Source organism: Rhinolophus ferrumequinum, chromosome X, assembly GCF_004115265.2.
Source record: "Rhinolophus ferrumequinum isolate MPI-CBG mRhiFer1 chromosome X, mRhiFer1_v1.p, whole genome shotgun sequence".
Classification (NCBI taxonomy): domain Eukaryota; kingdom Metazoa; phylum Chordata; class Mammalia; order Chiroptera; family Rhinolophidae; genus Rhinolophus; species Rhinolophus ferrumequinum.
In genome coordinates, this window is record NC_046284.1 from 112498889 (window position 1) to 112525820 (window position 26932).

General features: G+C 38.3%; 1 protein-coding gene across 2 annotated transcripts in view; it reads right to left on the reverse strand.

Annotated features, from left to right (window-relative positions):
• CDKL5 (cyclin dependent kinase like 5) overlaps positions 1 to 26932 on the reverse strand; it is a 157428-nt gene that overhangs the window by 33174 nt on the left and 97322 nt on the right. For both annotated transcript variants that reach the window (XM_033119851.1, XM_033119841.1), the window contains exons 5-9: positions 17800 to 17936; positions 13323 to 13443; positions 11300 to 11359; positions 8341 to 8431; positions 4872 to 5061 (exon numbers count right to left, since the gene is read on the reverse strand). In XM_033119851.1, coding sequence (XP_032975742.1) covers positions 4872 to 5061; positions 8341 to 8431; positions 11300 to 11359; positions 13323 to 13443; positions 17800 to 17936 — 599 coding nt within the window. The remainder of the gene's footprint in view (positions 1 to 4871; positions 5062 to 8340; positions 8432 to 11299; positions 11360 to 13322; positions 13444 to 17799; positions 17937 to 26932) is intronic.

Below are 26932 nucleotides of genomic sequence, written 5' to 3' on the forward strand. Positions count from 1 at the left end.
ATTTACTCCTGAAAATAAGATAAGTAAAAAAAGAGAAAAAGGCACAGAGGCCAGTACCTGAAAGGCCACAGAAATAGAAAGAGTGAATTCAGACATATGTTCTGTTATTGCTTTGAACACACTCTTTTAATGACCTGTTTTCAATTCCTTCCTTTATGTACATTGGAACAGAATGCAAACAGGCTCCTAAGTTAACAAACGCATTTTTAAATAAAATGAAGGGAAAAGGTCCAATTTATTTAGATGCTCTGCCCTTCCCTCTGCCAACTCACATTTCACAATATCTAAGTGGATGGTGAAGTAGTACAGCGCAATGCCATGAACAAACTCCCTCCCAATGGAGGAGTGACTTAGCTTTTAATATCTATTTCCTTTATACCAACAGAAGAGCATTGCAAAATACTGAAATCCTTAAACATGCCAAAAAAGTGGATGGGAGGGCTGGTTCTGTGGGAAAATTCTAACAAGGCATTTAGGGAGCGATTATGACATCATCCCCACACTGCCAGGGACAGCAGGAGGGACAGAATACAGGTGAGACCTAAACTTTGCACCCAAGCACCGCAGCTGGGTTGGGAAAGCAATCAGCACAGGCGTAAATTCTACTCGAAGCTTCAAGAAAGGAGACCAAGGTGGTTTGCGGCTGTAGAAGAAAGAATCCATAGACATAGGTTTAAAAGATGAGAAAAATGCGAGGACAGAGAAAAGTAGGACAGCACCTTCTAGACAGAGGACGCAGAAGGAATACCATGAGCTTAACACAGATACACAGGCAAACCTCAAAGTGCTTTCGGAGGGAAGTGATGCTACACGAGGCATTTTAGCAATTATTCTTATTTTTGAGATGAGGAAGATGACAATCAGAAAGTTCAAATAACTAGTTCGAGGCAAGTCACATAACTAAAAAGCAGAACTTGTATTTGCCCCCAAGTCTGTGGTCCAAACCTACTCTTTCCAAACCTGGGCACCTCTCCTAAGGGAGGAAGAGAGGTTCCTTTGGGTGTTGTTAGAGCATTAAATATCAGCCCAGAGGGAGAGATCTTGTCATGTTGTGATAAAAGACTCTACACTGGTACATTTTAATGACAATTTTGCTTATGAGGTCTCCCACATGTTACCAGGTACTCCTTCCTTTTTTCCTTCAGAAGTAACACTTCCTTGATAAGAAAATGAATGCTGAAAGTCAAAAGGTATTAGAAATATTGTGATAAAAAAAATGATCAAACTCCTAACTTAAAAAAATTAATTTGTGCTTTGGAACGAAAGCTACCATTCTAATATGAGATAATTCAACAAATAACGAAAACTCTAGCATAGAAGTTCAAAGCGTATCCCAATCAGTACGTCCCTCCCTCCCTCGGCCAATGACACACAATGAGACTGCCTCTATACCGAGCACTTACTGTATGTGAAGCACTGGTCTGGGCATCTTAGATATAACATTAAATCTTCACAACAAACCCATCAGGTGGAACTTCTGTTATCATCATTTTACACATGAAGACACAGAGACACAAGAAACTTGCCTAAGGCTGTTCAAGTAGTAAACATGGAGCCAGGTTGTGAACGCCAGCAGTCTAACTCCAGAGTCTAAGCCCTAAACTATGGGCCAGCAATTGTTACTTTTTCAAAATAATGCACACCATTAGAGCATTTTCCAATCTCTACATAACAATCAAAATGCAAATAACATTGGACTGCTTACTGGTGAGCCCATGTTTCACTGTAGGGTCCACGGCCTGTGTGCTTAGCTGTCTGCCACAGGAATTCTCAAGCAAAACGATCAAGGAGGACTTGCCCTCAACAGATGTTGTTAAACCTCCCAAAAGATTAACTTAGTTAAAACACCACAAACACCTTCAGACGAAAATGTAAAAATATTAAGATCTATAAAAATCAAAGTGTCACAGAAGCAGCAATTTCTCTGCAGGGCTATTTATAAGCAGTGTCGTCATGTGCTCTCTAGCATTTACAGATAATATTGTTCAATGAGGAGGTCTGTAAACAAACAGGACCACAGACAAATGAGGAAAAGACAGCCTTCGTGTGGCTTATCTGATCCAAATGCTACTCATTCTTCAATATCCATTTCAAATCCTCCATAAATGGAATGGTTCTCGAGTGAATCTAGCCAAATATGATTTCTAACTTTCCAGAATGTTTCACACTCTCATGGTCCCAATCATATTGAGATGTATTAGAAAACAGCACAATGTAGTAAAGACTGTGGTACTTTATTATATACCACGCTTTATTATAAATGGTAGTTTTCTAATCATTTCATGCACAAACATTTTTACTCTTCAGCTAGTTTGTAAGGTATTAAGGCCAGGTACCGTGACAGATCTGTTTACATTCAGTTCAGAGAATCCAGCATAGAGCCTCTAACCAAACAACAAGGTAGCCAGCAGGCCAAGCTTGACATACTAGCAGTTAGTGTAAAATCCTGAGGTCAAATATTCAATCGCTTAATACCATTCCACCTAGTAGGCACTATTGTAGGTGTGCTGCCAATATCATGGTGAACGTGACAGCTCATATCCTCCAGGAATTCATCAGTACAGAGAGGAAATATATTTTGCAAACAGCTACTTGAAAGAGACTGCAGTGAGTGCTGCAAGAGAGAGGACCACAGGGCTACAGGAGAACAGAAAGGGGAGTCATCAATCCCCTTGGAGGAGTCTAGAAGGGCTTCAAGGACGGAGGATGCAGAGCTTTCCAGGAAGTGGGATGAGGTGTGGGAGCATTACAGAAATGAAAATACAGCATTGTAGAAGCAACGTGCCAAGGAAATGGTGAGAAGGTCAATGTAGCTGCAGAGTAGGGGGGGAGGGGGGGAGGAAAGGGTAAGAGATGAGGCTGGGGGACTAGGAGCACGGGGTTCTTACTGCCACCCTAAGGAGTTTAAACTTAACCAGCAATCCTGGGGCTTTTAAACACAAAGGCTTTAGAATGAAATGGGCAGTTCGAGGGAAGAGCATTCTGAAGGCAATGTGAAAAGACTAAAGTGACGAGAGAAAATGGGGGAGATCAGTTCGGGAGTTGTCGATAGTTCAGGTAACAGGTGCTAAGAGAGAAAGAAGCATTAGAGATGGAGAGGGAAATATATAGTTGAGCTCAAGTGAGGACAACACCAATTCAAGTGCTCAATATTCATTGAGTCCCTAGTAGATATGCTTGCTTGGCTCGGTGCTAGATGCTAGAAATACAGGGACAAAACAGATGATTTCTGCCTTACATTCTAGTGGTTGAAAACTAGACAGTTAATAATGAACAAGTAAACAAATAAACAAAATAAGCACATACTATAAGCGCTATGATGGAACAAAACGGTGCTATGAAAGACAGTTGGAAGGAGGTGGGGCTAGTATGTTGGGGGGGTTCGGAGAGAGGGTGCATTCTTGGAGCTGAGATTTACAAAACGAGAAGGGGTTACACAAGGGAAATGCCTCACTGGGAGGAGTCGCAAGTCCCATATCCACGAAGTTGGAAAAACCTTGGAATATTTATGAAAACCAAAGAAAAAGAAAGGCAAACGTGGTGCGAGTTTGGAGAGGGAGGGGAATGGAGAGAGGAATGAGCTGAGGTCATGGAGCTCGAAGGCCATGGATCATGCAGTCTCATAGGCTATGGGAAGGAGTTTGGACGCATTCTCGGTGAAACAGGAATTCATGAAGTATGACCAACTTTATTTCTGAACAGAGTTTCCTTTCTGCTAGACTGAGGATGAGTCCCATCTATTGTCCTATTTTCAGCATCTAGTATGACAAATGCTCAATAACCATTGAACTATTTGCATGCTAATTGATGGTCATACTTTGGCTAATTTTGGGCTTACAAAAGCAAAAATAAAAGAACACAAGAGAAACTTGCTGGGGGTAACTCAGATTTGGAAGAGAGAGAGAAAGCAGGAAGGAGATGAGAAAGAAATTGTATGTACTTCTGTTCATTCATTTCATCCACATTCAGGAGCAGGTACTGTGTGAGGAGGGGTGCTCTTCAAAGTAAAACGAACTGCGGTCCAGAATGTCAAAGAAAGAAACAAAGAGCTTTGCAAACGTTAAGAAAACACGGTTTGAGAACTATACATTTAAGAGAAAGAAAGAAAGTGGTGGTGAGTTTATTTTATAGTTGCCACAATGGTCACCAATTGGCATGTTGGCTCAAGCAGGGTAGTTGAAAACTTAAAAAAGAAAAAAAGCTTTTGGAGTGGATGGAAGAGTGAAGCAGCCTATAACTGGCCACTCCAGTAAGATGCCTACGCAAGCCGGTTGTCGCTCATTTGGGGTAAGTTTGTATTTTTAAGACCCTTTTTAGTATATTCTCTGAAGACAAGTTTTATACAAAGTTAGCAAGTCCAGAAAAGGCTGCCCAAGACAATAGACTAGTTTGAAAAGAAGATTTGATGTTTCACTGTCAACAGAGGAACAAGAAATAGCTGCTAGAACAGCACCTTGAAATCAGCAGAATGCTAGTATTCATAAGTCTTCCTCAAATTACTACAAACATGTTTCCTCAAATAAGCAACAGCCATTTATTATACATTTTTATATCTTTTGGGAATGTTGAATATTTTGGATAAAGAAACATTCTGAGATAACCAAAGTTTAGAATATACTAATGCATACACTAGAAAAGACTGGACAATTGGAACTTACAAATTAGGAAAAACATTCGCAGCTTCTACTTTCAAATTCAGACCACTTTTTAAAATTCACAAATACTATATAAGATTCAAAAATAAAATATTATAATGGGGATTATAAACATTGTAATGGGAAAGGGAATAGCTTAGCAATCCATTGTGTAATGAATAATGATTTAAATGCTGCTGTATTGATTCCATTTTGCGTTTTAGCAAAGCCTCTTACCCGGAGCCCATGGAAGCGAGGATTACTGTAGAAGAGCTTCATCTGTTCAGATGGAAGTGGTCCTAGCACCTTCTGAATAGTAAAGAGTTGGTCAATTTCACTTTCTCCAGGAAATAAAGGCTGTCCGTCACTGAGCTCCCCAAGAATACAGCCCACTGACCACATATCTACAGACTTCCCATAGGGAGCTCTGAAAAGCAAAGGGAGAGATTATCTTGGCAACCGAAGAAATACACTTTAATAATTTCCAAAATATTTTGAACAGATTCATGATTTAAAGCACATTTGTGTATCAAGGAATTAAAAAGTACCATGTGGTAAAAAGCGAGGCTAAAAAAAGGAATTATGGATATCCAAGTAAAAATTCAGAACACAAGAGAATAAATCTATGCTAAAAAAACCCCATCCATTTAATAACAATTTAGGTAAGAATACACTAAGTTGAAATCTATTCACATCTGGGTATATTTTGAACATGAATGGCTAATAAACCTTAATACAGTGCACATGTCTGATAACACCTCACTTAGGGAATGAAATGTTCCCAAGAAATTTATTTTCTAGGTAATTATCTTTTTGCTCTCTAAATGTCAGAAAGTTATTATCTTATCCATTTTTTAAGTTCAGTCTATTAAAATGTACTACTGACTTATGTTTGTTCTTAAAAAACAAACACTGAACATTATTTAATCTCTGATGGCATAGTCACAATTTCTAATATGAGGTATGATCAAACAATACAGTGAATGTTTAAATAAAAAAAAATTTATTACAGTAAAAGACACAGTACCATTAATCCCCTCAAAATACTTCCCCTTGCTTTGAACACACTTATCCCATTGTTCTTGCCACTTTCTGAAGCAGTTCTGGAAGTCCTCTTTTATGTCTTTAGTTGCACTGTCATGGCTGCCCTGATGTCCTGAATCGATGCAAAACATTTACCTTTCATGGTCATTTTGACTTTGGGGACGAGCCAGAAGTCGCCGTGCCAGATCCAGTGAATAAGGTGGATGAGGACATACCGTGTTTTTATTTGACAGAAATTACCATACACCAGAAGCGATGTGACACGGAGCCTTTCTGTTGTGATCAGAAAAAACGGTGAATACTGCTGCCGTGTGCCATCCAATGGAAAAGCAGGGAGGGATCTTCAATACGGGAGCAGCACATCGAATCTTAGCAACAGTGTATGACATGCTTCAACTTGTTCAGTGCAGTCAGTTGGATGTAAGCTACGGTTGAGAAGGTGTGTTGTGAAGTGTGCCGTAAATCATCCTCCATCATGACAATACTCCGTGTCACACATCGTTTCGGGTATACAGCAATTTCTGTCAAATAAAAACATTTCAGTGTGTCCTCCTCCACCTTATTCACCAGTTATGGCACTGTGTGACTTCTGGCTCTTCCCCAAAGTCAAAATGATTCAGGACATCAAGGCAGCCACGACAGTGCAGCTAAAGACACAAAAGAGGACTTCCAGAACTGCTTCAGAAAGTGGCAAGAATGATGGGATACGTGTATTTGAAGTGAGGGCGAGTATTTTGAGGGGGATTAAAGGCAATGTTATCTTTTATTGTAATAAATTTTTTTTATTTAAACATTCACCGTATTGTTTCATCACACCTTGTAGCTAAAACTGTGTTAAGCACTACTGTATTTACTTGACTCTATTTGTACCCTATATATGGGGGCTTTATGATAGCTATTCCCCTCAAAACTTTTTTTCTGTTTACTTAGGGGTTTAGTTCTCTTCTAGGATCTGAGTTTACCAGAGGGCTTTAGGATGTTACTGTTATTAATAAATGGAGGCTATACACAAAAATCTAGGTATCGCCAAAGCAGCATTATATGTATACCCCAAAATCTAACCTTAAGTCAAATTATATATGGCAATTAACTAAGAAACCATGTTTTCTTTAGTTTCAAATATAAATAACCCAAGCTTTAAGAAGGGAAAGCCAACATAAAATATCTGAACAAAAAAATGGGATAAAATTCTAGAATACTATAGTGATATACTAGTAAAACAAAACTTTTAACAAATACTCTAAATTAAAGCACTGTTAATACTATACAGAATATGTTTCTAGGACAATAAATCACTGAACACTAAGTCAGTATTTTATTTATCTCATTTCCTTCCCACAAAAACCTAAGAACCATATTAGGAAACTTCGTGTAGATTTTTTGTTGGGGAGGGAAAGATACTGATCTTTCTTTAATACCTATGCAAGAGAAAAAACTTGTGCTAGATGGAGAAACCTATGAAAAATCTCCGCATACCCTCTACATGCTATTTTTCTTCTGTCAACTGATTTGAATAATTTATACAGCTGGAATTATTTTGAATGTCAAAGTCTTGAGAATGCACAAGAATGTAAATTCTTAATGTTAACCAAATAACAACTGATATCAATGGGAGTTTTACACAAATAATATGGTTCTTCAACTAGCACTTGCAATTTTTAATTAGCAGTATTCAGTTTGGATCATCAAATTAGTTGGAGTCCCGATATACTTTGGTAGTTCCCACACATAAGAACAGTTTTCTGATAGGTATTAGCAGGTGGCAAATACTCTCTGAACTTTTGCAGTAAGGCTGATTTTAGACTTATCTCGTTGGGGCCATCTTATAGATAAAACCATATTATAACGAGTCCTGCTACCATACATGAATCCTCAGATGAGGTTCTATGAATGATCTAACTTATACTCATTTCTTCTTTGGCAAAAACTGTCCAGTAAATTCAAATTACAATGCCTCCCATAAGAAAATGTACCATGCATCCCAGTGAGTCCTGACAGAGGTACACAGAAGAAGAAACTAGATGAAAACAAACTCTGTGAACATCCACATTCTTAATGTGGGAGATTATTAACAAAGACGGCAGCAATAATCTGCCACTTTGTAATGTGACTCTGCCACTCCTCCCATCAAGAGATGGAGTTTATTTCTCTATCCTTTAAATCAGGGCTTGGCCATGCAATGTGCTTTGGCCAATGAGGTAAAAGGCATGCAAACAGAGGTTTGAAAACCACGTGTTTTGGGACTTGCCCTAATGCCGCAGGAAGCTCTTCTGTTATCACACAAAGAAACTTGGACTAGCCTACTGGAGGATGAGTCCCCATGGAACAGAGATGGTCTGTCCCAGCTGAGGCCCCATAAACCAACCAGCTTCCAGATGACCCGCAGACTGACTGTAGCTACATGAGCGACTACAGTTGAGACCAGCAGAAGAACCATCCAGCTGAACTCAAATCACTGACTCCCCCAAATCACTGGCACCCAGAATCATGAGCAAATAAAATGGTGTTTCTTTTATGCCATTAAGTTTTTGGGTGGTTTGCTACACTGGAATAGGTAACTGGCATTTAACTGAAGTTCTTATCTTCCATAGATGATCCCAGAGCTAATGATACAGGATGAGCAGATATGTACGTGTCATTCTATTTGAGGAAGGTAACTCACCCAAGTAAGAGTTCTGGGGACCGATACCACCTGGTGGCCACATACTCTGTATAATTAGCATTATTGCCTTCTGATAGATTCCGAGCAAAACCTGAAAGATAGCAAAGCCCAAAGGTATAACTTTGAAAAAGAAATAATAATTTCATGTTGTCAAAATATGTGGGTGCTAGCAATATTTTAAAGGAACATCAAAAGAACATAATGACTGGTACTGATGGGCCGTTTATTAATAGTTTCCTTGTTATTTTAAAAGGTCAGTCTATTGTTCACATGTCAATAAAATATGTATTCACTAAAAACCAGTCTCCCCCTATGCTAAAGAAATCCATGTTTTCAAAATCATCACATGCTTTTATAAGCATTCAGAGCATATTTTTAAATCAGTTCTCTCAATAAATGCATATCTTAGGAACAAAATGAAATCTCACAAGGGCCAGAAGTCAAAGCTAAACTAACGTATTGCAGACAGTCAATATATTCTGCTATATAGGATTGCAGTTGATCAGTTCCACTCTTATATAAACAACTAAAGATTGGCAATGATAGAAACAAAGCAGGCCAAAATTATTTTCATCCCCTAATGTAACTGAGAAGCATATTAGAGGAATCTTAATGACCTTATACACTCTTAGTATTTTCCCCCAAAACCCCTTCGAAAGGTTTTAAGGTCACAAAATAAACCAGCAGGTAAATTAATTACCCATCTAACTCACCGAAAGCAATAAGGCTTCATTGTGAATAAAGAACCGGAACGTGAAACTTAGGTGTAAAAATTAAGGTGCATGTCAGTTTTGAAAAGTGGAAAATAGTGCTCCTTAAAATGGAACAGTAAAAAACAAAAACAACCACAGCAAAAACCAAAACCCTAACTTCAGTAAACCAATACTTCTTTGTAAGACGTATTTTGAAGAAATATTCATATTTTTGAATGGGGTTCTTCAAGCTAAACAAGGGTAATACATGCTCTGGGAGTGAAAGCAATTAGGAAGTCCTCATTGGGGATGCCCAGGGCACAGAATGCAACTTGTGGTACCATGCAAAACTTCCTGACCATTTACAATGCTCTTTTCTTTAAATGATGCTAGACCAGGGATACTCTTTTCCTAATTAGTAGCTATTCTACAGGCATCTTTTATATATAACTTTACAAATTTCAGTAACTTTGGAGCCTAAGCAGATCACTGACTCATAGTTTACAGATATATGCTAAACAAAGGGTCTGCGAGGTGCACAAAGTCTCAGTACTTGATGGTAATCACAATTATGGATAGGAAGTTGAAAATAGATATTACTTCCCAAAATCATAGTGCTAAGGAAACTCTAAAAATGCCAAGATCAAAATCTTTGAAATACAGTGTTATTTTTGAAAATTCTCCTAAGCACTTAAGATGTTTAGGACATAGGACACTTCTTTGCAATACTCCTTATCATAAAGTATGAAGAAAATTAAGTCCTGTAAAACATTTTTCCTCAAGCAAGCAGGGTCATTATATTCAAATTCTTTAGAAACACTGAGAGAAAATAACTCCATATGCTTTCAGTTGCTACACTGGACAAAATCGGTCATTCTAAAGTGAATTCTTGGAATGCTTCCATTTCTTACTTGTGCCCTCCATCTACTAAACACTAATCAAACTTCTGTTTATGAAAGGAAATGTATTCTCATTTACATGTGGAGGTTTATATCATATTTATGATTATATTTGAATATCTGAAAAAAATAACATTTTAAAAAAGTCATTTTTCAGCATATGGGTTAGACAAAAGTATAATTAAAAAAAATGACTCATGACTTAAACACCCTATAGTTTTAAAACTTTTCTGAATTATTTTAATTCAAATACTTAATAGTGCTTAATATAGTTTTATATGTGGGAAATAATACACAATTTTCTACTGAAAATAAAATACAACTCAAAAACTTCTTTATACATTCAATCAGGAGCGGAAATATTATACATCAATTACTAATCTCATTTATTGAACATTTATTCAAAGAGAATAAATGGAATTGTTCTAAAAACGTCTTCTGAACTTACAGATACATAACTTTTGCATATACACCATATACATGTGTAGTTACATAGGCAAATTTTTAGTATTTATGATTATGTCTAAAACAATTTCTGGAAACCTTTCAAAATATTTAAAATATTTTTTATCCTATTCAAAACAGAAGGCCACAGTGGTATTTCCTATAAAATTCTTTTTCTGGGCTCATTGTTGGGCTTATGAATATATGCCCGTGCATATATTTGCTTTAAATTCTCATTAAATAAATACTGCATGATGAATTTTTAAAGAGTAGACAATGTAGAAAACAGAAAAAGTAGTAGACTATGTAGAGCAAAGAGAGTAGTACTCTTCCAGCAACCAATTTTCCAACACATGACCCAATACAATGTTCCTGTGCTACTTTAAGTCAAAACATAAAGAATACTTTTAATATGCCTGTAAAAGCCACCTATCTATATATGATCTTAACTCTGTGTAGTAAACCCCGCTTAGGGATATGTTCCAAGAACCACACTACCCCCACCCCTCCCCCAAGTGGATGCCTGAAATCACAGATAGCACCAAACCCTTTATGTGCGATGGTTTTTCCTATACATACACATCTTTTCACTTAAAAGAAGAATTTGACAGCTTCTCTTGCGCGTTGGGGCATTAAGTAAAAATAAGGGTTCCTTGAACACTAGTGCTGGGGTACCACGAGAGGTGATCTGATAACTGAGACAGATACTAAGTGATTCTCACCCCGGTGCAACAGAGCAGAAGGCAGGAGATTTCATCACACTATTCAGAAAGACACACAGTGTAAAACTTATTATTTCTGGAATTTTCTATTTAATATTTTCAGACTTCAGCTGACCATAGGTAACTGAAACCTTGCAAAGAGAAACTGTGGATGAGGGAGGATTATTGTACTTAGAAAGGGCTCAATTTCTTTTTAACTTACCAAAGTCACACAGTTTCAAAACATCACTGTGGCTGATTAAGAGATTTTCTGGCTTTATATCTGGAATATCAAGATGAAAAAACAATTATTAAAAAATGTGCCGTATGCTGCTGATTGACACCATTAGATTACCATAATAGCACCTAACTAGAAATATCCAGAGTGATTTGAATAGAAACCTGTGGCAGCGAAAAACAGAGTAATATATTTTATGCTGGTACATAAAGTTTCAATTAATTTATTTTTGAGCAACATGCAGACCACAATTTCAAAAATATATATTTTTTCCTTTAAATCTTAAAGGCATTAATTGCATCTCTGAGAGGAATTTAAGAATGATTGAATCTAGGCCACCACATTTCAAGGAACCATTTTTAGTTTATAAAATACTAATAATATAAATTTTTGGAGATAGAATATAAAATGCTTACACCCACAAGATACCTTAAAAACACACGAGAGTGAGTAGCTAACATTATATCTACTGGAGGAAAAATACATGTAAGATACATTTACCGTTACCATTTTCTGTGTTATTTTGTTATTTCTGTATCTACATTCATATCTCTTTAACTTTTCTGTGTGGTTCACAATTATAATTGTCTAATGCTGAAGCTATACTGAATGAGTCAAGATAAGATTTCTCATTTTTTCTGGGGATCTTTTGAAGATGTGGCGGGAGTTGAGGAGTAGAAGTACACAAAATACAGTTTAATTCTCCCTTGGGAGGCATCTCACAATCCTGTTTTTAGAGTACCCATCATCTGTATCACATGGTAGAAGTGAAAATGGAGAAAGGCAAGAGGTAGGAGTGAAATCTGTAGGTTTCAGAATCATGGTTTCTATGGCTAATTCACAAACATTGATTCACTCTCCACTTAACCAAATCACAGTATCACTATGGAAATGCAGCTAAATCACTTCCTTATTAATATTTTCAACCTGTAGTATACATTGTCATTCTACCATACACACCAGATGTCCAGTGGACTTGGTGATGTACCCATGTCATCCTTGATAATGTAACTGCTATGAAAGTCAAATGCCAGAAAAACATAAACTCTTTTTAGAGTTCCTAAAATATTTCTAGTCTCTTTCTAGAAATATTAGGAGTTGGCATTCTTCACAATACATTTAAGCTATTCTTAAAGCAAGACTCTTTTTAAGGTGATCTCCTTGTGTGTTTGTATAGGTAAATTAAAATGTAATATTCATTTATTTGACAATTCAAAGACAAGAAGTGGATATAGCAACATTTTCTAATAAACATCTTTTAGCTTCATTATTGTATCAATTTGTGTCTCATTACTGTAAAACTCTGGAATGCAAGAGAGATTATCAGAAGAAGATAAGTGGTGTAGAGCTAAAGATGGTGCTGAGAAAGTCATTTCCCTTTTATTGCCATAAACTATCCAACTCATGGCAAGAAAGGTCAAAATAAAAGAGTTTATGGAAGTATAATCATGGCCTTTATGCCACGTTAATCATGTCTGCAACCTGCAACAATGGACACTTTTCAGTACTAGGTAGGTTAAATCAGAAGGTAAAGGTATGGGCTGGAGATCTTGGTCTCCAAGGGAATGAACAATGACTGTCAATGTGGACTCAGTCATTTAGGGACAATATCCAAAGCCAGATTCTGGGTTTGTTTCACATTACCCGGTCTACCTGCAGGACCAGAAGGCAATGGAGAGGGCCCCCAACCCCCATCCAAGTAAGCGTCAAAGTTTGCATCTGTTAAGTTCTTTATATCACTAGGTGTTTCTGCAGTTAAGGGTAGATATGATTATATAAACACAGAGGTTGTACAATAATATCCAAATAAATTTTCTGTCCATCCTTTTGGTGATACAAAAGGAGACTTGGAAGGCCAACAGTGTTTCATATCCTGTATTTTCAAAACATATTTAATTTAAATGGAATGTCAGTACCTGTGGAACTATTCTTATGACAGTAACATGAAATATTTTATTAACTTTATTTGATGCTTTAATATTTTCCATTTCAAAAATTCCATACTTACCTCTATGAACAATATCATTCTTATGGCACCAATGAATAGCTTTGATTAGCTGATAGATATAACTTTTTACTTTTTCAGGTGGAACTCCATTTGGCATTTCTTCCAGCAATTCAAGCATATTCTAAAAGTTAAACAGGGAGCAATTAATCTCCAAAATAAGGTAGGCTCACACATCATGTATTAACAATTTATAAAAGCGTCTTGGATGATAATTCATCCAATACACAGCTTGCATTTTTTTAATTGTTTTGTTTTCCATCTATAACCTTTTTCATGCTGAAGCAGGATATTGTATTAAATCAAGGTTCCCCTTTAAAAGAAATTCCATTTTTACTACTCCCCAGTGCTGTCCCAAATAATAACCCTGTGTACTTCTCATTCTCTCTAAAACCTTTCAGGCACCATTTTAGCATTTTTCAAAGGGAAAGCAATCCAAAGTAAAGATAAGACACTGTAATGTGTAAAGGAGGGGGAAACAGTCATAGTAACACAGTGCATTGTGCACCTTTGATATAACTGCAATAAAATCAAGCCTTGAAAATATTCCTGGGAGACCTAGAAAATATTCTTAAAAAAAAAAAGCTCCCAAAGATTAGCAGTAATCAATACAATCAGTACAAAAATTAAAACAGGCTAGAAAATACTGTTGAAATAAAAATTCACAAGACTCCAAACAAATCAATATTCAAAAATCTTAGTCTGGATTTTTGTCTGGAGTCAGAGAGCCTTCTACAATTTATGCAACTTTTTTATTATGTAGAAACGCCACTTAACCAGTCTCACTGAATTTCCAGGTTAACCAAACATTCTCCATTCCCTCTGTAAAGCACAAGACTAAGTTTATAAACACAATTAGAGTTTATTGTTTGTAGACGACCACGAAGGACAGCAGTTCTCAAAGTGTGATCTGTGGCTCTCTGGAGGCGGTTGTCCGACACTGCAGAGGGCCAATGAAGTCATAATAACACTCAGCCTTTTTCACTGTGTTGGCATTTACACTGATGGCACAAAGCAACAATGGGTAAATTGGTGGCACCTCAGTATAGGCTAAGGCACTGGATTTTCCAATGCCACAACTTTGCGGTTAAAACAAAAACAAACCAGTTTTAGGTAAGGATGTCTATGATGAAGCAGTAAAATTACTTTTATTAAATATCAATTGTTGAGTACATGTCATTTTAGGAACCTACATGTTAAAATGAGGAATACACATAAAGCACTTGTTTCTGCCGCACACCAAAGCATGGCGGTTGTCTTGAGGAAAAGCACTTGGGCATTTGAGTTGCAAACTAACCTAGCCACTTTTCTTGTGGAACACCAGTTTTTACTTAAAAGAATGACTGACACACAAATGTATTTATGCTAATACATACGGGTTTATTGTCATTGCTAAATGACTTAATAAATATTTTCACATTGCTCAGTTCTGACTTCCAATAGGAAAAATATTAACAGATAAAACCCATATTAATAAAAAGCTCTTAGGGTTCCCAATAATGTTAAGAAGTGTAAAGAAGTCCTGAGACCAAAAAGTCAGAAAACCGCTACTCTCATACAACTTCACAATTTTGTTCCCACAAGTCAAGTTGTATACATATAAGGAGTCAGTTGTTTGTGCACAGCACTCCCATACATATTTATAATATTATATAAACCAATGAAATAATGTTTTAAAGAAAGAGAGTTGCTGTTAATAAGAAAGTTAAGTTGAATACTTTGGAAAGACTTAATAAACAAAAGGCACCAAACATACTGCTGTCTAATCAAATATGAGTGCAGCAACCATAAGAACACTGGCAAGGACAGGTGGTGGCGGCATCAGGATTCTGCAGAGATTGCTTTGCAATGCTTTTAAGCTTTTGCTTCACTTTTAAAAAGCTGACACAGGATATCATAGTTGATGCATTATGAGTATGATGTATGCAAGAAAGACCCATCAGAACACTACTCAAAAGGCCTTGACTCTACCTCTGAAGAATGGTAAACATATAGCGATAAGTTTTAAGTTTAAGTTTACGTTAAGTTTACGTTAAGTTTAAGTTTACGTTTAAGTTAATATAAAATGTTGAAAGTGTGTATGCACCATTTTTTAATGATTATCTATTTGAATTGCCTTTTTCAATTAACAAGTGCATAGGAGGTCCCAAATGCCCAGGGGAAATAAGAGGGCTTTGTAACAGAGGAAGTAAATTGTGTGTCATTTCCTATTCAACTCTAAATCCCCCAGTGGCAGAGAGGACAATCCCGATATCCATTCTTCTCTTCTCCACAGTAACACAATTTGTAAATGAATGCATAGATGGCCAGAATGAAGAGTACATTTCCCCTCTGCCTTGCAGCAAGTGTGGCCATGCAACTAAGCCTTGGCCAATGGGATATGGTAGCCGGAGCTCTATCTTGACCTTGAGGACAAGGGCCACATTTCAGGGGTGATGGAGCAAAAGGCGGAAGCAACCTTGGTCTCCTATGGCTGTGGAGCAGTTACTACCAGCCCTGTACTGCCTTCCTGAATATTAGTTCGTGAGAAAGAAACTTCTATTTTGTTTAAGCTCCTGTGATCCTGCATCTGTTACAACCCAACCCCCTATCCTTTAGGAACTTCTTTCTACTTCCCTTTTTGAGACTAATCGTCAATCATTAGGCACTGCCACTGATGGGAGGGGTGATGGTCACCTTCCACTGAAAACCCACAGAGCCAGGGCAAGAATCCCAGGCCCGGAGGTCAGAAGACTGGAGTGCTGGTACCGTGTTTCCCCGAAAATAAGACCAGTCTTATATTAATTTTTGCTCCAAAAGATGCGTTACGGCGTATTTTCAGGGGATGTCTTACTTTTTCATGTACAGCAATCTACATTTATTCAAATACAGTCATGTGATCTTCTTCTGGAACATCGCCATAATGTACTAAATGCGTCCATCTGGCTGACGATCTTAACTGGGGCTCATTTTCAAGGTAGGTCTTATTTTCGGGGAAACCCGGTAGCAGCTCTGCCACATACCAGCAGAGAGATCTCAGACATGACAGATTGTCTGATCCACACAGGTGATTTCTCCATTTGCTTCTACTAAATTGTTACCAATTGTGAACAATCACCATGAGCAGATCAGAAAGAAAAAGGATAAACTGAAATAGATGTCACAATTTTATTATTTGGCAGTAAAAGCTACAAATGTCATGATCATTTTTGACAACTGAAAATAATATAGAGAGCATCTGATTTTACAGCAATCCTTTTATAACTTTTTTAAAAAATAGCAAATTTCAGTTTCATTTTGGTGGGGAAGGTATCCTAGGGAAATACATAAATTGACACAGAAAAAGAAACCTTCAAACAGATTTTGGAAAAACACGAACAGTGTTTAAAACAACAAAGAGCCTTGTAATATTTTTCAACTTTTGCTTGTAATGAAATTACTGTATATATTTTTTAAATAGAAAAAGAATCTGTAAAGGCTGAATTAATTCAAAAGCCACATTACTGGTCAGTAGTCTTGGCAACACTGCTTTCCATCTCATGATCATGATGGTGGTGGTGATACTGTCATTTATGACATAGAAAGCACTTGGGACTTGACCTAAAGCAAACAAAAACCTCTCCAGTCTAAATCTTCTTTAGATAGTAACAAAGGAAATCAGCAGGAGGGGCCCCCTCTTTAGTGGTGAAGGAAACCTCTAAGAGGTCCGTCTGGCTCCAGTTTATTTTACTCTTGTTAAGGCACTGGTTTAAGTTCTTGACAATAACCCACTGATGAAGGTCAGCTGCGAGCCAAGAAATCATAGGTGCACAATACTGATTACTGTAGCGTACATTTATCCTCAGGTCACATCATTAAAACTGTCATTAATAGTTAACAATTTTTTAAAAAATACACTAAAGCAAGTACGCAGAGAATTAGAACACTGTGTGCCTTTCTTCTTTTCAGCCATGCTTCCAGTTTCTTACTTGTGGTCTCACTACCTCAAGCCTCACCTTGCGCCTCCTGTCACACCTTCCCTCAGATAAAGCCAAAGCACTGGCGATTCACAAAAGGCTCCTTCGTGAGCCCACTCACTCTCCACCCTAGGTCTGATCCGGACGCCATCCTATGCTTGTGAGTACCTTACACATACCTCTACCACCCTGCACCACCACTTCCAACTTATTTGTCCCTCCCTCAGAGGTCTTGCTTAGGTTTAATTAAAATAGACCAAATCTAAACATTACTTGTTGAACACACATTGTAAGATTTCAGAAGCCCAATCAATACACTGTTTAAACTTAAGATTATGTCTGTACAGTTAAACTGCACAAAATCTTTCAATATATATCAGGACTTCTCCAATGATTATGGGTAATACTTGCATTTTTAAAGGCCTCAGAGAATGAGTACATTGACAAGCCACACTAGAGAATAAATAATACTTCCTGGATTAGCGTCAAAACAGCCCTAAATAAGAGAATCAGGCAAATCTTCACAACATCAATTAGTGACTTACTTTTTCAACATACTCAAACACCAAGTACAACTTCCCCCTCCGACGAAAGGCTTCTTTTAGCTCCACAATGTTTTCCTGTTTCAGAGTCCGAAGCATTTTAAGCTCTCGTAAAGTCGTTTCTTTGACTTCTTCATTTTCTAGAATATAAACAATGGCAAATCGAATAAAATTAAAGCTTTCAAACTACGTTCAAAAAATTCTAAGAATACTGAAAATACTAATTTCACTTTGCACTTTGAGTACTTCTGCATAAGCAGTCCAAGGATGGCATATTAAATATCACTTTTTCTTGTTGAAAGGATCAAAAATAAGAAACTTAAAGAAACGCTTAGTTGACCAGCACAAACCTAATTTTCTGCTTGAATTTTCTTATACTCCTTATTGCAAAGTATATGTGTAAAACAGACTTCCAGATACGACATGTGAATCCACTGTCATGTTAACTCTAACACTACATTCTGAGGAAGGAGTTTAAAAAGGTAAAAATGAGTGAACCACCATCAGTGTGCAGAGGAGGTTCTATGCAGCGCCTACAGCAGTTGATTTTTTAAGTTTGGCCTGAAACTTTGGCTTAAAAGAGCATTTGATTCCTCTGGCTGCACCTCAGTCACCTCTGAGAACAGAGGTCATGTGCCAGGTACCCACAATGCAGCTCACAGTCAAGTTGCAGGGCATTCTAGGAGTGTCTGATCTTCGCTCTGAACAGCAGCTGCTGCAGGTTCCTGCCGTCGTCCTGTGGCATGTCCATCTGTCCATCCCAGACGGTGTAGGTGTACTGGGATGGAGAACTTATGCTGAACCAACATACTCTTCCATATCATCAACGTCACTCATGAGAAGCCCCACAGAGATGGAGGAAGGACAGAAATCACATTAACGCTAATGGACCAATAGGGGGAGCACGGAAGGGAACACTTCATTTTAAATGAGGCTTTATGATTCAGGCGGGAAATTCTAACTACCATGTTTACATATGTATAAATAAGGATACAGGTTCATAATCCCTCATCTGCAATTCCAAGAATCCAAAAATAAGTCTAAAACCTGAACACTTTTTCTAAGTTTATGGTAAATCTCTTCAAAGGCAAAACCTGAACCTGAGCCCACTTACAGGCTTCCTGCATCCCACTTAGTATGAATACTCACATGCTGTGCTTTGTACAGTACCTGATTACAGGGTGCTCAAGTAAAGCACCCTATTTCCATTCTAAAGTCCAAAAGTTATGGATTCTGAAACACATCTGGCCTCATGTTTTCGGGCAAGGGTCAGAATCCTAGCTTGAGAGTCTAAGCTGTGTGACTCTCAGGTTCAGGCCTGTCTGGGGAGGAGGAAAATGGAGTTTGGGGCTAGGGGTAAGAAATATTAAGGTGCCTCCTAGGAAGACATACTTCCTAAGCAAGATACGCAGGAGGAAAAGGCCTGAATGGGACCAAAGGAGGAGGGGAGATTCTCAGTGCAGTGCCAGGCGTGCTTCTCAAATGATTTTCTATCCCAACTGCCAAATTGAGTTTAAAGAAAGAAGACTAACAAGAGGAGGGGCTTTGTAGCAGTGAGCATCCTTTGGAGAAGGCTGGAGCTCAGCTTAGGAAAAAGCAGAGAGAAACACTGCCTATCAGAAGGAAGGCAAGACCCAGCGATGACAGCTAAGGCCAACAGTGGCTTAGGCCGTGAACCAGCCCAGCCTGCATCAGGGGAAAAGAGCATGACACAAGTAGGGGCCACCCGAAAGCAGGGGGAACATGTGTGATGTCATCAGGGAACTTCCCAAAGTGGCTTAGAGGATTGGGGAAGGGGAGACAGAGGGCCAGCTGTTCTGCAAGTTGGGGCTGCGCCAGAGAAGGGATGTTTTGTGACTGTTAGAACTGCTGAAGCCGAGGGAACACTCCAAACTTGAGTCTTAGGAAGACTGACCTTCTTCTCTGCTATCCCATCTGAGTTACCCTCAAGGTCGGGGTATTCAAACTAAACTCCACCTATCTCTCAGACATAGAATGTCACACGCATTTCAATAAGAAGCAAGTGATCTTCTAACCAGGAAGCAATTCAGCAAGTGATAAATATATTGCTTTCTGATGACCTGGTCCCTGCCTGCTTTTCCGTCCCTATCTCATGCCCCTTGCTTCTTCCCTCATGTCAGTCTTTTAGTTCCCAAAATAGCCCCCAATTTTATTTTTCATCCTTAGGGCCTCTGAACTTGTTCCCTCTGCCCAGAACTCTCATTCTACTACAGGGCTGGCTCCTTCGGGTTTCAGTTTAAATGTCACTCTCCACGAGCTTAAACCAAAGCAGGCCTCCGTCCCCATTGTTCCTTATCACAGTCCTCCCAACATTTCTTTCACAGACCTTCTCACCATCTTCTGTATTTGTTTGCTTACTGGTTTACCATCTGTGTGGCCAACACTGCTAAACCAACAGTTCTAGGAAGACAGGCCTAAGTTCTTCTGTTCAACCACATACACCCAACCACTTAGGACCCGGCACAAAGGAGGGCTCAGTAAACACTTCCCACAGAAATGCTTTCACTGGTGCCATGAGGCAATCTTTGCTCATAGGTAGCTTGCTCTCTTTCCCATAAGACGTAGGCAGCAGTAATGTGAAGCCTAGATTTTGTATGCTTTTAACTGACTAACTGAGATGTGACTTTGGGCAAGCCACTTAACTTTTCATTCATGAAATAAATAATGGGCACCCCCTCAGACACATACTCTAAAAAATCCTATGGCCTTTTCCAAATCTAATAATCTGTGATTCCTCTTCATTAAAATCTCATTGATTGTGAGCCTAAACCTCACTGAATTTTGCTACTTTGTTACCTATACATCATTCAAATCTATACTGACTCTACTTAAGAATGGTTAGAGAGAGAAGAGAAAGGAATCTTCAAAAAAAGAAGCTCAGAAAATCACTTAGCATGTGGTCTCCAAACCACCTCCTTTGAGCACTCTTATCTTTTTTAGGGAATGAAGGCTTCTCTAACTTACATCAATCAATAGGCATTAAAAGTTGAGGTAAGCACTTTGACACTAAGATTGCAATAAGTGGGAACAAGTAGGTAATGGAGTTATTAACTCCCTAAGTGTAAGCAAAATGCACACGCTTCACTCCTGGGGATAGCCTATCATTTTTGTTCATCTGAGTACTTTTAAGATTCCTGACCTACCCTGCACTTTATGAAAATTGGCGCACTAAATGATCAGATGATGGCGAAAAGAAATGCACATTCCATTTACACATGCTTCTCTCCTCAGAGGTTCAGAAAGCAGCAGCACACTTCAGTGACGCGGTTTTTTAAAGGTGGCGGCAAAGCCCCTGGAAGCAAGCACAGAAATCCCTGCCTCCTAGCTGACAGAATCCCGTGGACTCCTTATGGAGGCCAGGCTCCTCCAGGTTACAAACCAAAAAACCAAGTCTAGAAAGAATAGCTTTCTCAGGGTGAGTGAAGGGAATGCCACACTGAGTAGCACACAGGGATGCAGGTGACAGGGTGCCTCACAGAGTGACAAAGCAGCATGCTATGGACGGAAGCAAAACTCACGGAAGACCCTGGGTCTGCATCCTAGTCTCAGGGAACCACAGACTAGCTGTGCAGCTTTGGTCTTGGGTTCCTCAGCTATAAATTGGGATTGGGGTCCTACTACTGTGTTTCCCCAAAAATAAGACCGGGTCTTCTATTAAGCTGTGTTCCAAAAGACGCATTAGGGCTTATGTTCAGGGGATGTCATCCTGAAAAATCATGCTAGGGCTTATTTTCCGGTTAGGGCTTATTTTCGGGGAAATGCGGTAGATGATGCTGAAGGTCCTTGCAGCTCTAGGAGCTGGTACTTCCATGCAATTCCTGCTGATGTGCATGCAGATGGACCTGTCACCAGTTACCACCAACGGTGCTGAGCTTAGAAAAGGCAGCAACTCTGGCAAAGTTATATAAATTCTACTGACTGGTGACTAAATAACAGGGGGAAAAAGAACATTAAGTAAAAAACAAACAAACAAAATAAACCTATGTCTCCCCCCCATTTTAAAAATTAAGTCTATTGAGGTGACATTGGTTAATAAAATTACATAGATTTCAGGTGTACACTTCTGTAATACATCATCTATATATCACATCGTGTGTTCACCACCCAGAGTCAGTTCTCCTTCCATCACCATATATTTGATCCCCCTTATCCTCATCTCCCACCCCCCACCCCCCTTACCCTCTGGTAACCATTAAACTATTGTGTCTAGGAGTTTTTGTTTGTCCTGTTCGTTTGTTGCTTCCAGTTTTTTATTCCACATGAGTGAAATCATATGAAAATAAACTTATTTCTAAGCTTGCCAGCAAGGCAAGTTAACATACGTAAAAATCAAGAAGGGAGAGTCACTAAAGTAAAAGAAAATAATTTTTAAAAAGGGAGATCACAGGAGCCAAAGACATGTAAAGATAAGTGATGAAAAGAGGAAAATCTAAAGATGAGCTGAAACTCTATTGTAACTCTATTTTTAAAGAACCGTGGGCTTGAAAAAGAAATCCAGAAATAGCTGTAACCTATTTTATGAAATCACAACCCTAACATTCTTGTATAGCCAAAGAGGCCCCCCAAAATGGAACTTTAAACTGGTACACTAGAGGGGAATAAAAGTCAACCCATCCTTGCATAAAACCAAAAGGGTACTACGTTTGAGTCTGGTTGCCCTGACTGAAGAAGAACCATCAACAGGAGGGCAATTAACACGGCCTGGAGGGTTTGAACAGTGCTGCTGCCATGTATGCCGTAAGAGACTGAGAACCCTTAAATCTTCAGAGATGAAAACCGGGTAAAGCACAATGGAAATTTATTAATCATGAAAGGTGCAATATGTTCATCAAATCCTAGAAGAATCCCTGAAGTTTGAAAGAGATCTATTTTGGACATTAGAAGCCAGTGGGGTGAAATCATGACTAGTCAGAACACTCACGTTTACTTAATTGAATTCTCTGTCTAACCAAGGGTTGGAACATTTGTTTCAAGTCCTCTCTTACAGAGAAATCAAGTTCTGAAATTTAAGGACCAACGATTATGAACTCTTGTTTTGTACTGTTATACAAAATAAGAGACCAGAGTTCCCTTGATCCAGAGATCAGCATAGAGCTTTCTAGTGTCGGGGTAAAAATAAGGATGAAATAAACTGGAGGAAAGAATGGATGATCTTAAACATTTTCTCATGATTTAGAAGAATAAATATGTCCATTCCAAGAGAAAAATATTTGTCTCCAGAAAACAGAAGCAGCAGGAAATGAATGCAAGTAATTTTATTTGAAGTAAAAGCAGAGACACAACCTCAACTCCATCTTAACGGAAGACTGCTACACAGCTCTCTGACAGTCTCCTTGTTATACGCTGAGGCCCCATCCCCTGTACATTCAGAGAAAGACTGAAAAGTCCAAAGAAGCAAAAGGTATCACATCAGAAGATCCAAACGTATGTGGAAAATAAATTCTAAACCTCAGGATCTCCTCAAGTAAAGGCCGACCAGACAATGTTTTTAATTTTTGCTGGTCCAAAGCTATCTAGCTTAACTCAGTGCTCTTGGATTATTTAATAAATTGAGGGCGGCAGACACTTGTATGTGTGTATGAGAGAATGACGATCCGAGAGTGCAAAGATTATCATCTGAACATCAAATCTCATTGTACAAGACTAGGGTTTTAGGAAGGGTAGAAGAATTAGGCTAAATTTATCATTATACGGAGTCTGAAAAGTACCTTTTAACTAAATAATCTCTAGTGTCTTCTTGGTCTGTGGTCAATTTTTCTCTTCTCAGAAAATTCAAATACTGAGCAGAACTAATTCTATGGAGACTTCTGGTTAGTTAGGTGTTTATTAGCTAATGTTTCTCTGTGGGAACTTACACTAATAGACAAATTTATAATACTATCATTCAGGTATCATTATGAATTCATTATGTGAGTCTCCACATTTACGATGATGTATAAAGAAGCAAAAGTCATCAAAACAAGAAAATATTAACTAATGAAGCGATCTCAGACAAAAATGCCATCACTCAAACATTCCTCCCTTTTAGCAGAAGTTTTTATCCTACCAGTGTGTCAAAATCTTTCAGGAAAAATCACAGGCAAAGACACTGTTAAATGATCTGATAGAATTATATTAGAATAAAACACCGACAAGCATGAAGACAGAAAGACGAGAATATACAAAAATGAAGAGAAAACTGACAAAGCCTTTTGTGTATTTTTTAATGATCCGCTTTTTATTGTAAAAGCCGTTCACTGACCTAGCCTACAATTTTACTGGAAAAAATTGCTCCTCCCCCCCAAAAAGACAACACTTGATTCTTTCTTTCAAGAAATAGCACATAGTTGCTATTATAACCTAAATTGTGTTACCTATAAGATAACCTTTTTCTTTTGTAATTTTAGTTCCATTTTCTCAACTTAAAGTCTCAATCTAACCTTTTATTTTACCATGAAATTTTGGTTCCCATTTTAAGTAATGCTCTATTGTCCTGGAATAAGAAGGACCTCTTAAACTAACTAGTGGTCTACCTTAAAATATAGTTTCAAAAATGTTTTATACAAATTTGTGGATACATATATATTTAATAAGAAACTAGGACACAATCATAATCTTTCAAAGCCAACAGAAGGTAATATATACGTTCATAAAATACTCCTTGATATCATCAGCGTGAGAATACTTGATTAGCTTGAATATGGGTCAGACCAAGTTCAGATCCTACTATAATTTAAAAATGTTCTTACAAGATTATTTCATTATCTTCACAAGTATTTTTAAACATTGGATTTAGAAAAGTAACTATCATAAAAGCAAAAGAATATTTTCAGAGTAACTAATAAAAGATTAGTAAGAGCCATATGACAATAAGGACATTATAAAACTATGTTGTTATAATTGGTCTGCCTGAAATATATGATAAAGTTTCAGAATAAAGTGGTTTATACAGGGGTTGAATGAGCATCCTCACCTGTACTAGACTATCTATGTATACTTCATACTCCAAAAGGGATGCTCCTCACACATGGTCCCTTACTTTCCGTTAAGCAAGATACTATTCTGGCAGGAGGAAAAGGGTAAAGACAGAAAAGAGAGTATGAGATGTTCCAGGGAGAACTAGAAACAGTGGGAAATTGTTTAAAATAGGAACGAACTGAAAAGTTATGAATAATTGGATATAACTTCAGATTCTACCACAGAAATGTTTAGGAAGTGTCCCTCTAGAAGTATGTATAGGTGTAACTACAAAGGTGTCCATTTGCAAAGTGGGTGGGTGACAAGGTTGCAAGCCTGAGGTATGGTAACTGATAATGGTCCAGGAGAGAGAAGGGCAGAGTTGGATTCATGTTTTGTCAGCTCAGTGAAATAAGGGCTGATCAAATGTTTCCTATAATGTCTACACTATTCCTCCATTCCTGGGATGCCACAGCTAGAAACAATCTCTCACGCCTCAAAATTACACAAATTCATTCAGGCACTGATTGCTTTCTACTCTGTTTTACTGCTATTTATTTACAGGTTTTAATTCTACTAGCAGGTTATAAGCTTCTTGAAAGTATCCACACCTGATTTACCTTCATGTCTCTTACAGCACCTCATTCAGTATTCAATGAATTTCAACAGATACACTATTGATTGCCACTCTGAAAGTGTAACACAGGTACAAATATGTCATTTAATTGAAGATAAGAATTGGTATGCAGGATAGACTGTAAAGAATATGGTACTTAGATTTGTAAAAAAGCAATGGCATTCCATGTCCTACATTGTACTGCTTTGCAAAAATTTGATGACAATTATTTTTGGTGGTAACTGATGCTTGACAATGTGCTTTACAAGATGAATGCATAGTCAGAAATCTTTACACGCATGTGAAGGTTATGCTTTGATCTACTGTCGCAATCACTCTTTTTAGTAGATCACCATTGGTCTCTTGGCTACCTGTGGTTAGCCCAAAGCCACTGCTCAAAGAACTCGTTTCCAGTGGTTTCACAGTGGGTGGGCCTGGGCGCATTGCTTCCTGTTAGACTATAGGTTCATCATTTGAAGCAGTTTCTTCTTTCTTTCTTTCTATCTTCCTTTCTTTTTTTTTTAGAACAAGTCAAAGTCATTTTTTATTTCCTTCTCTTTAAGGCTGCCGAGACAATGGCTGCTAAAGTTCCTGGCTGATGTGCGTGTGCTCCAAATAGCCAGCACATCAGTCAGGTTACATCAAATACTACTGACTCCATGTCCCAGGACTGGATGTTAGTGAGTCCTTGTGGGTATTTAACGTTTGCTAAGTCTCTAAGGTAAAGGTAATGAAACTGATCACAAAGACAGAGGCTGGTGTCTTAGTCAGGGCGTGCTGATGAAGGTACTACGGCTGCTACTGTCATACTACTCTTAATTAGATATGAAGGTGGATGTTACACTGGTGCCTCTTTCCCTGGGAGCACTATTTTCCAAATGGCAGGTTGTAATTCATTAGTTGAGAAATCAATGTATTTGATGCCACAATAGGCATTTATATGAATTTATATGAGCAGGAAAGAACAGAAAATGGAGAACCTCACATTAGTAAAATAATTTTGTGACACTTTTGCTTCAGTTATACATAGGACATTATGTATACAGATACTGGGTTAGGATGTAAAACATATTTCTACTGTGGGTCTCTGGGAAAAGGGGAAAAAAAGGGAAAAATGCCTCAACCTTTTTTCCTTCTTTAAATTTTATTGGGGACTATTGGGGAACAGTGTGTTTCTCCAGGGTCCATCAGCTCCAAGTCGCTGTCCTTCAATCTAGTTGTGGAGGGCGCAGCTCAGCTCCAAGTCCAGTTGCCATTTTCAATCATAGTTGCAGGGCGCACAGCCCACCATCCCACATTCGGAATTGAACCGGCAACCCTGTTGTTGAGAGCTCGTGCTCTAACCAACTGAGCTATCCGGCCGCCCCTCTGGCAGCTCAGTGGCAGCTCATTGTCTTCAGTCTAGTTGTGGAGGGTGCAGCTCACCGGCCCATGTGGGAATCGAACCAGCAACCCTGTTGTTCAGAGCTCACATTCTAACCAACTGAGCCACCTGGCCACCCCATACCTCGACCTTCTTAAAGGCCACGTGTGTCTTCATGGTCCGTTTTTCTACTTGGCCAT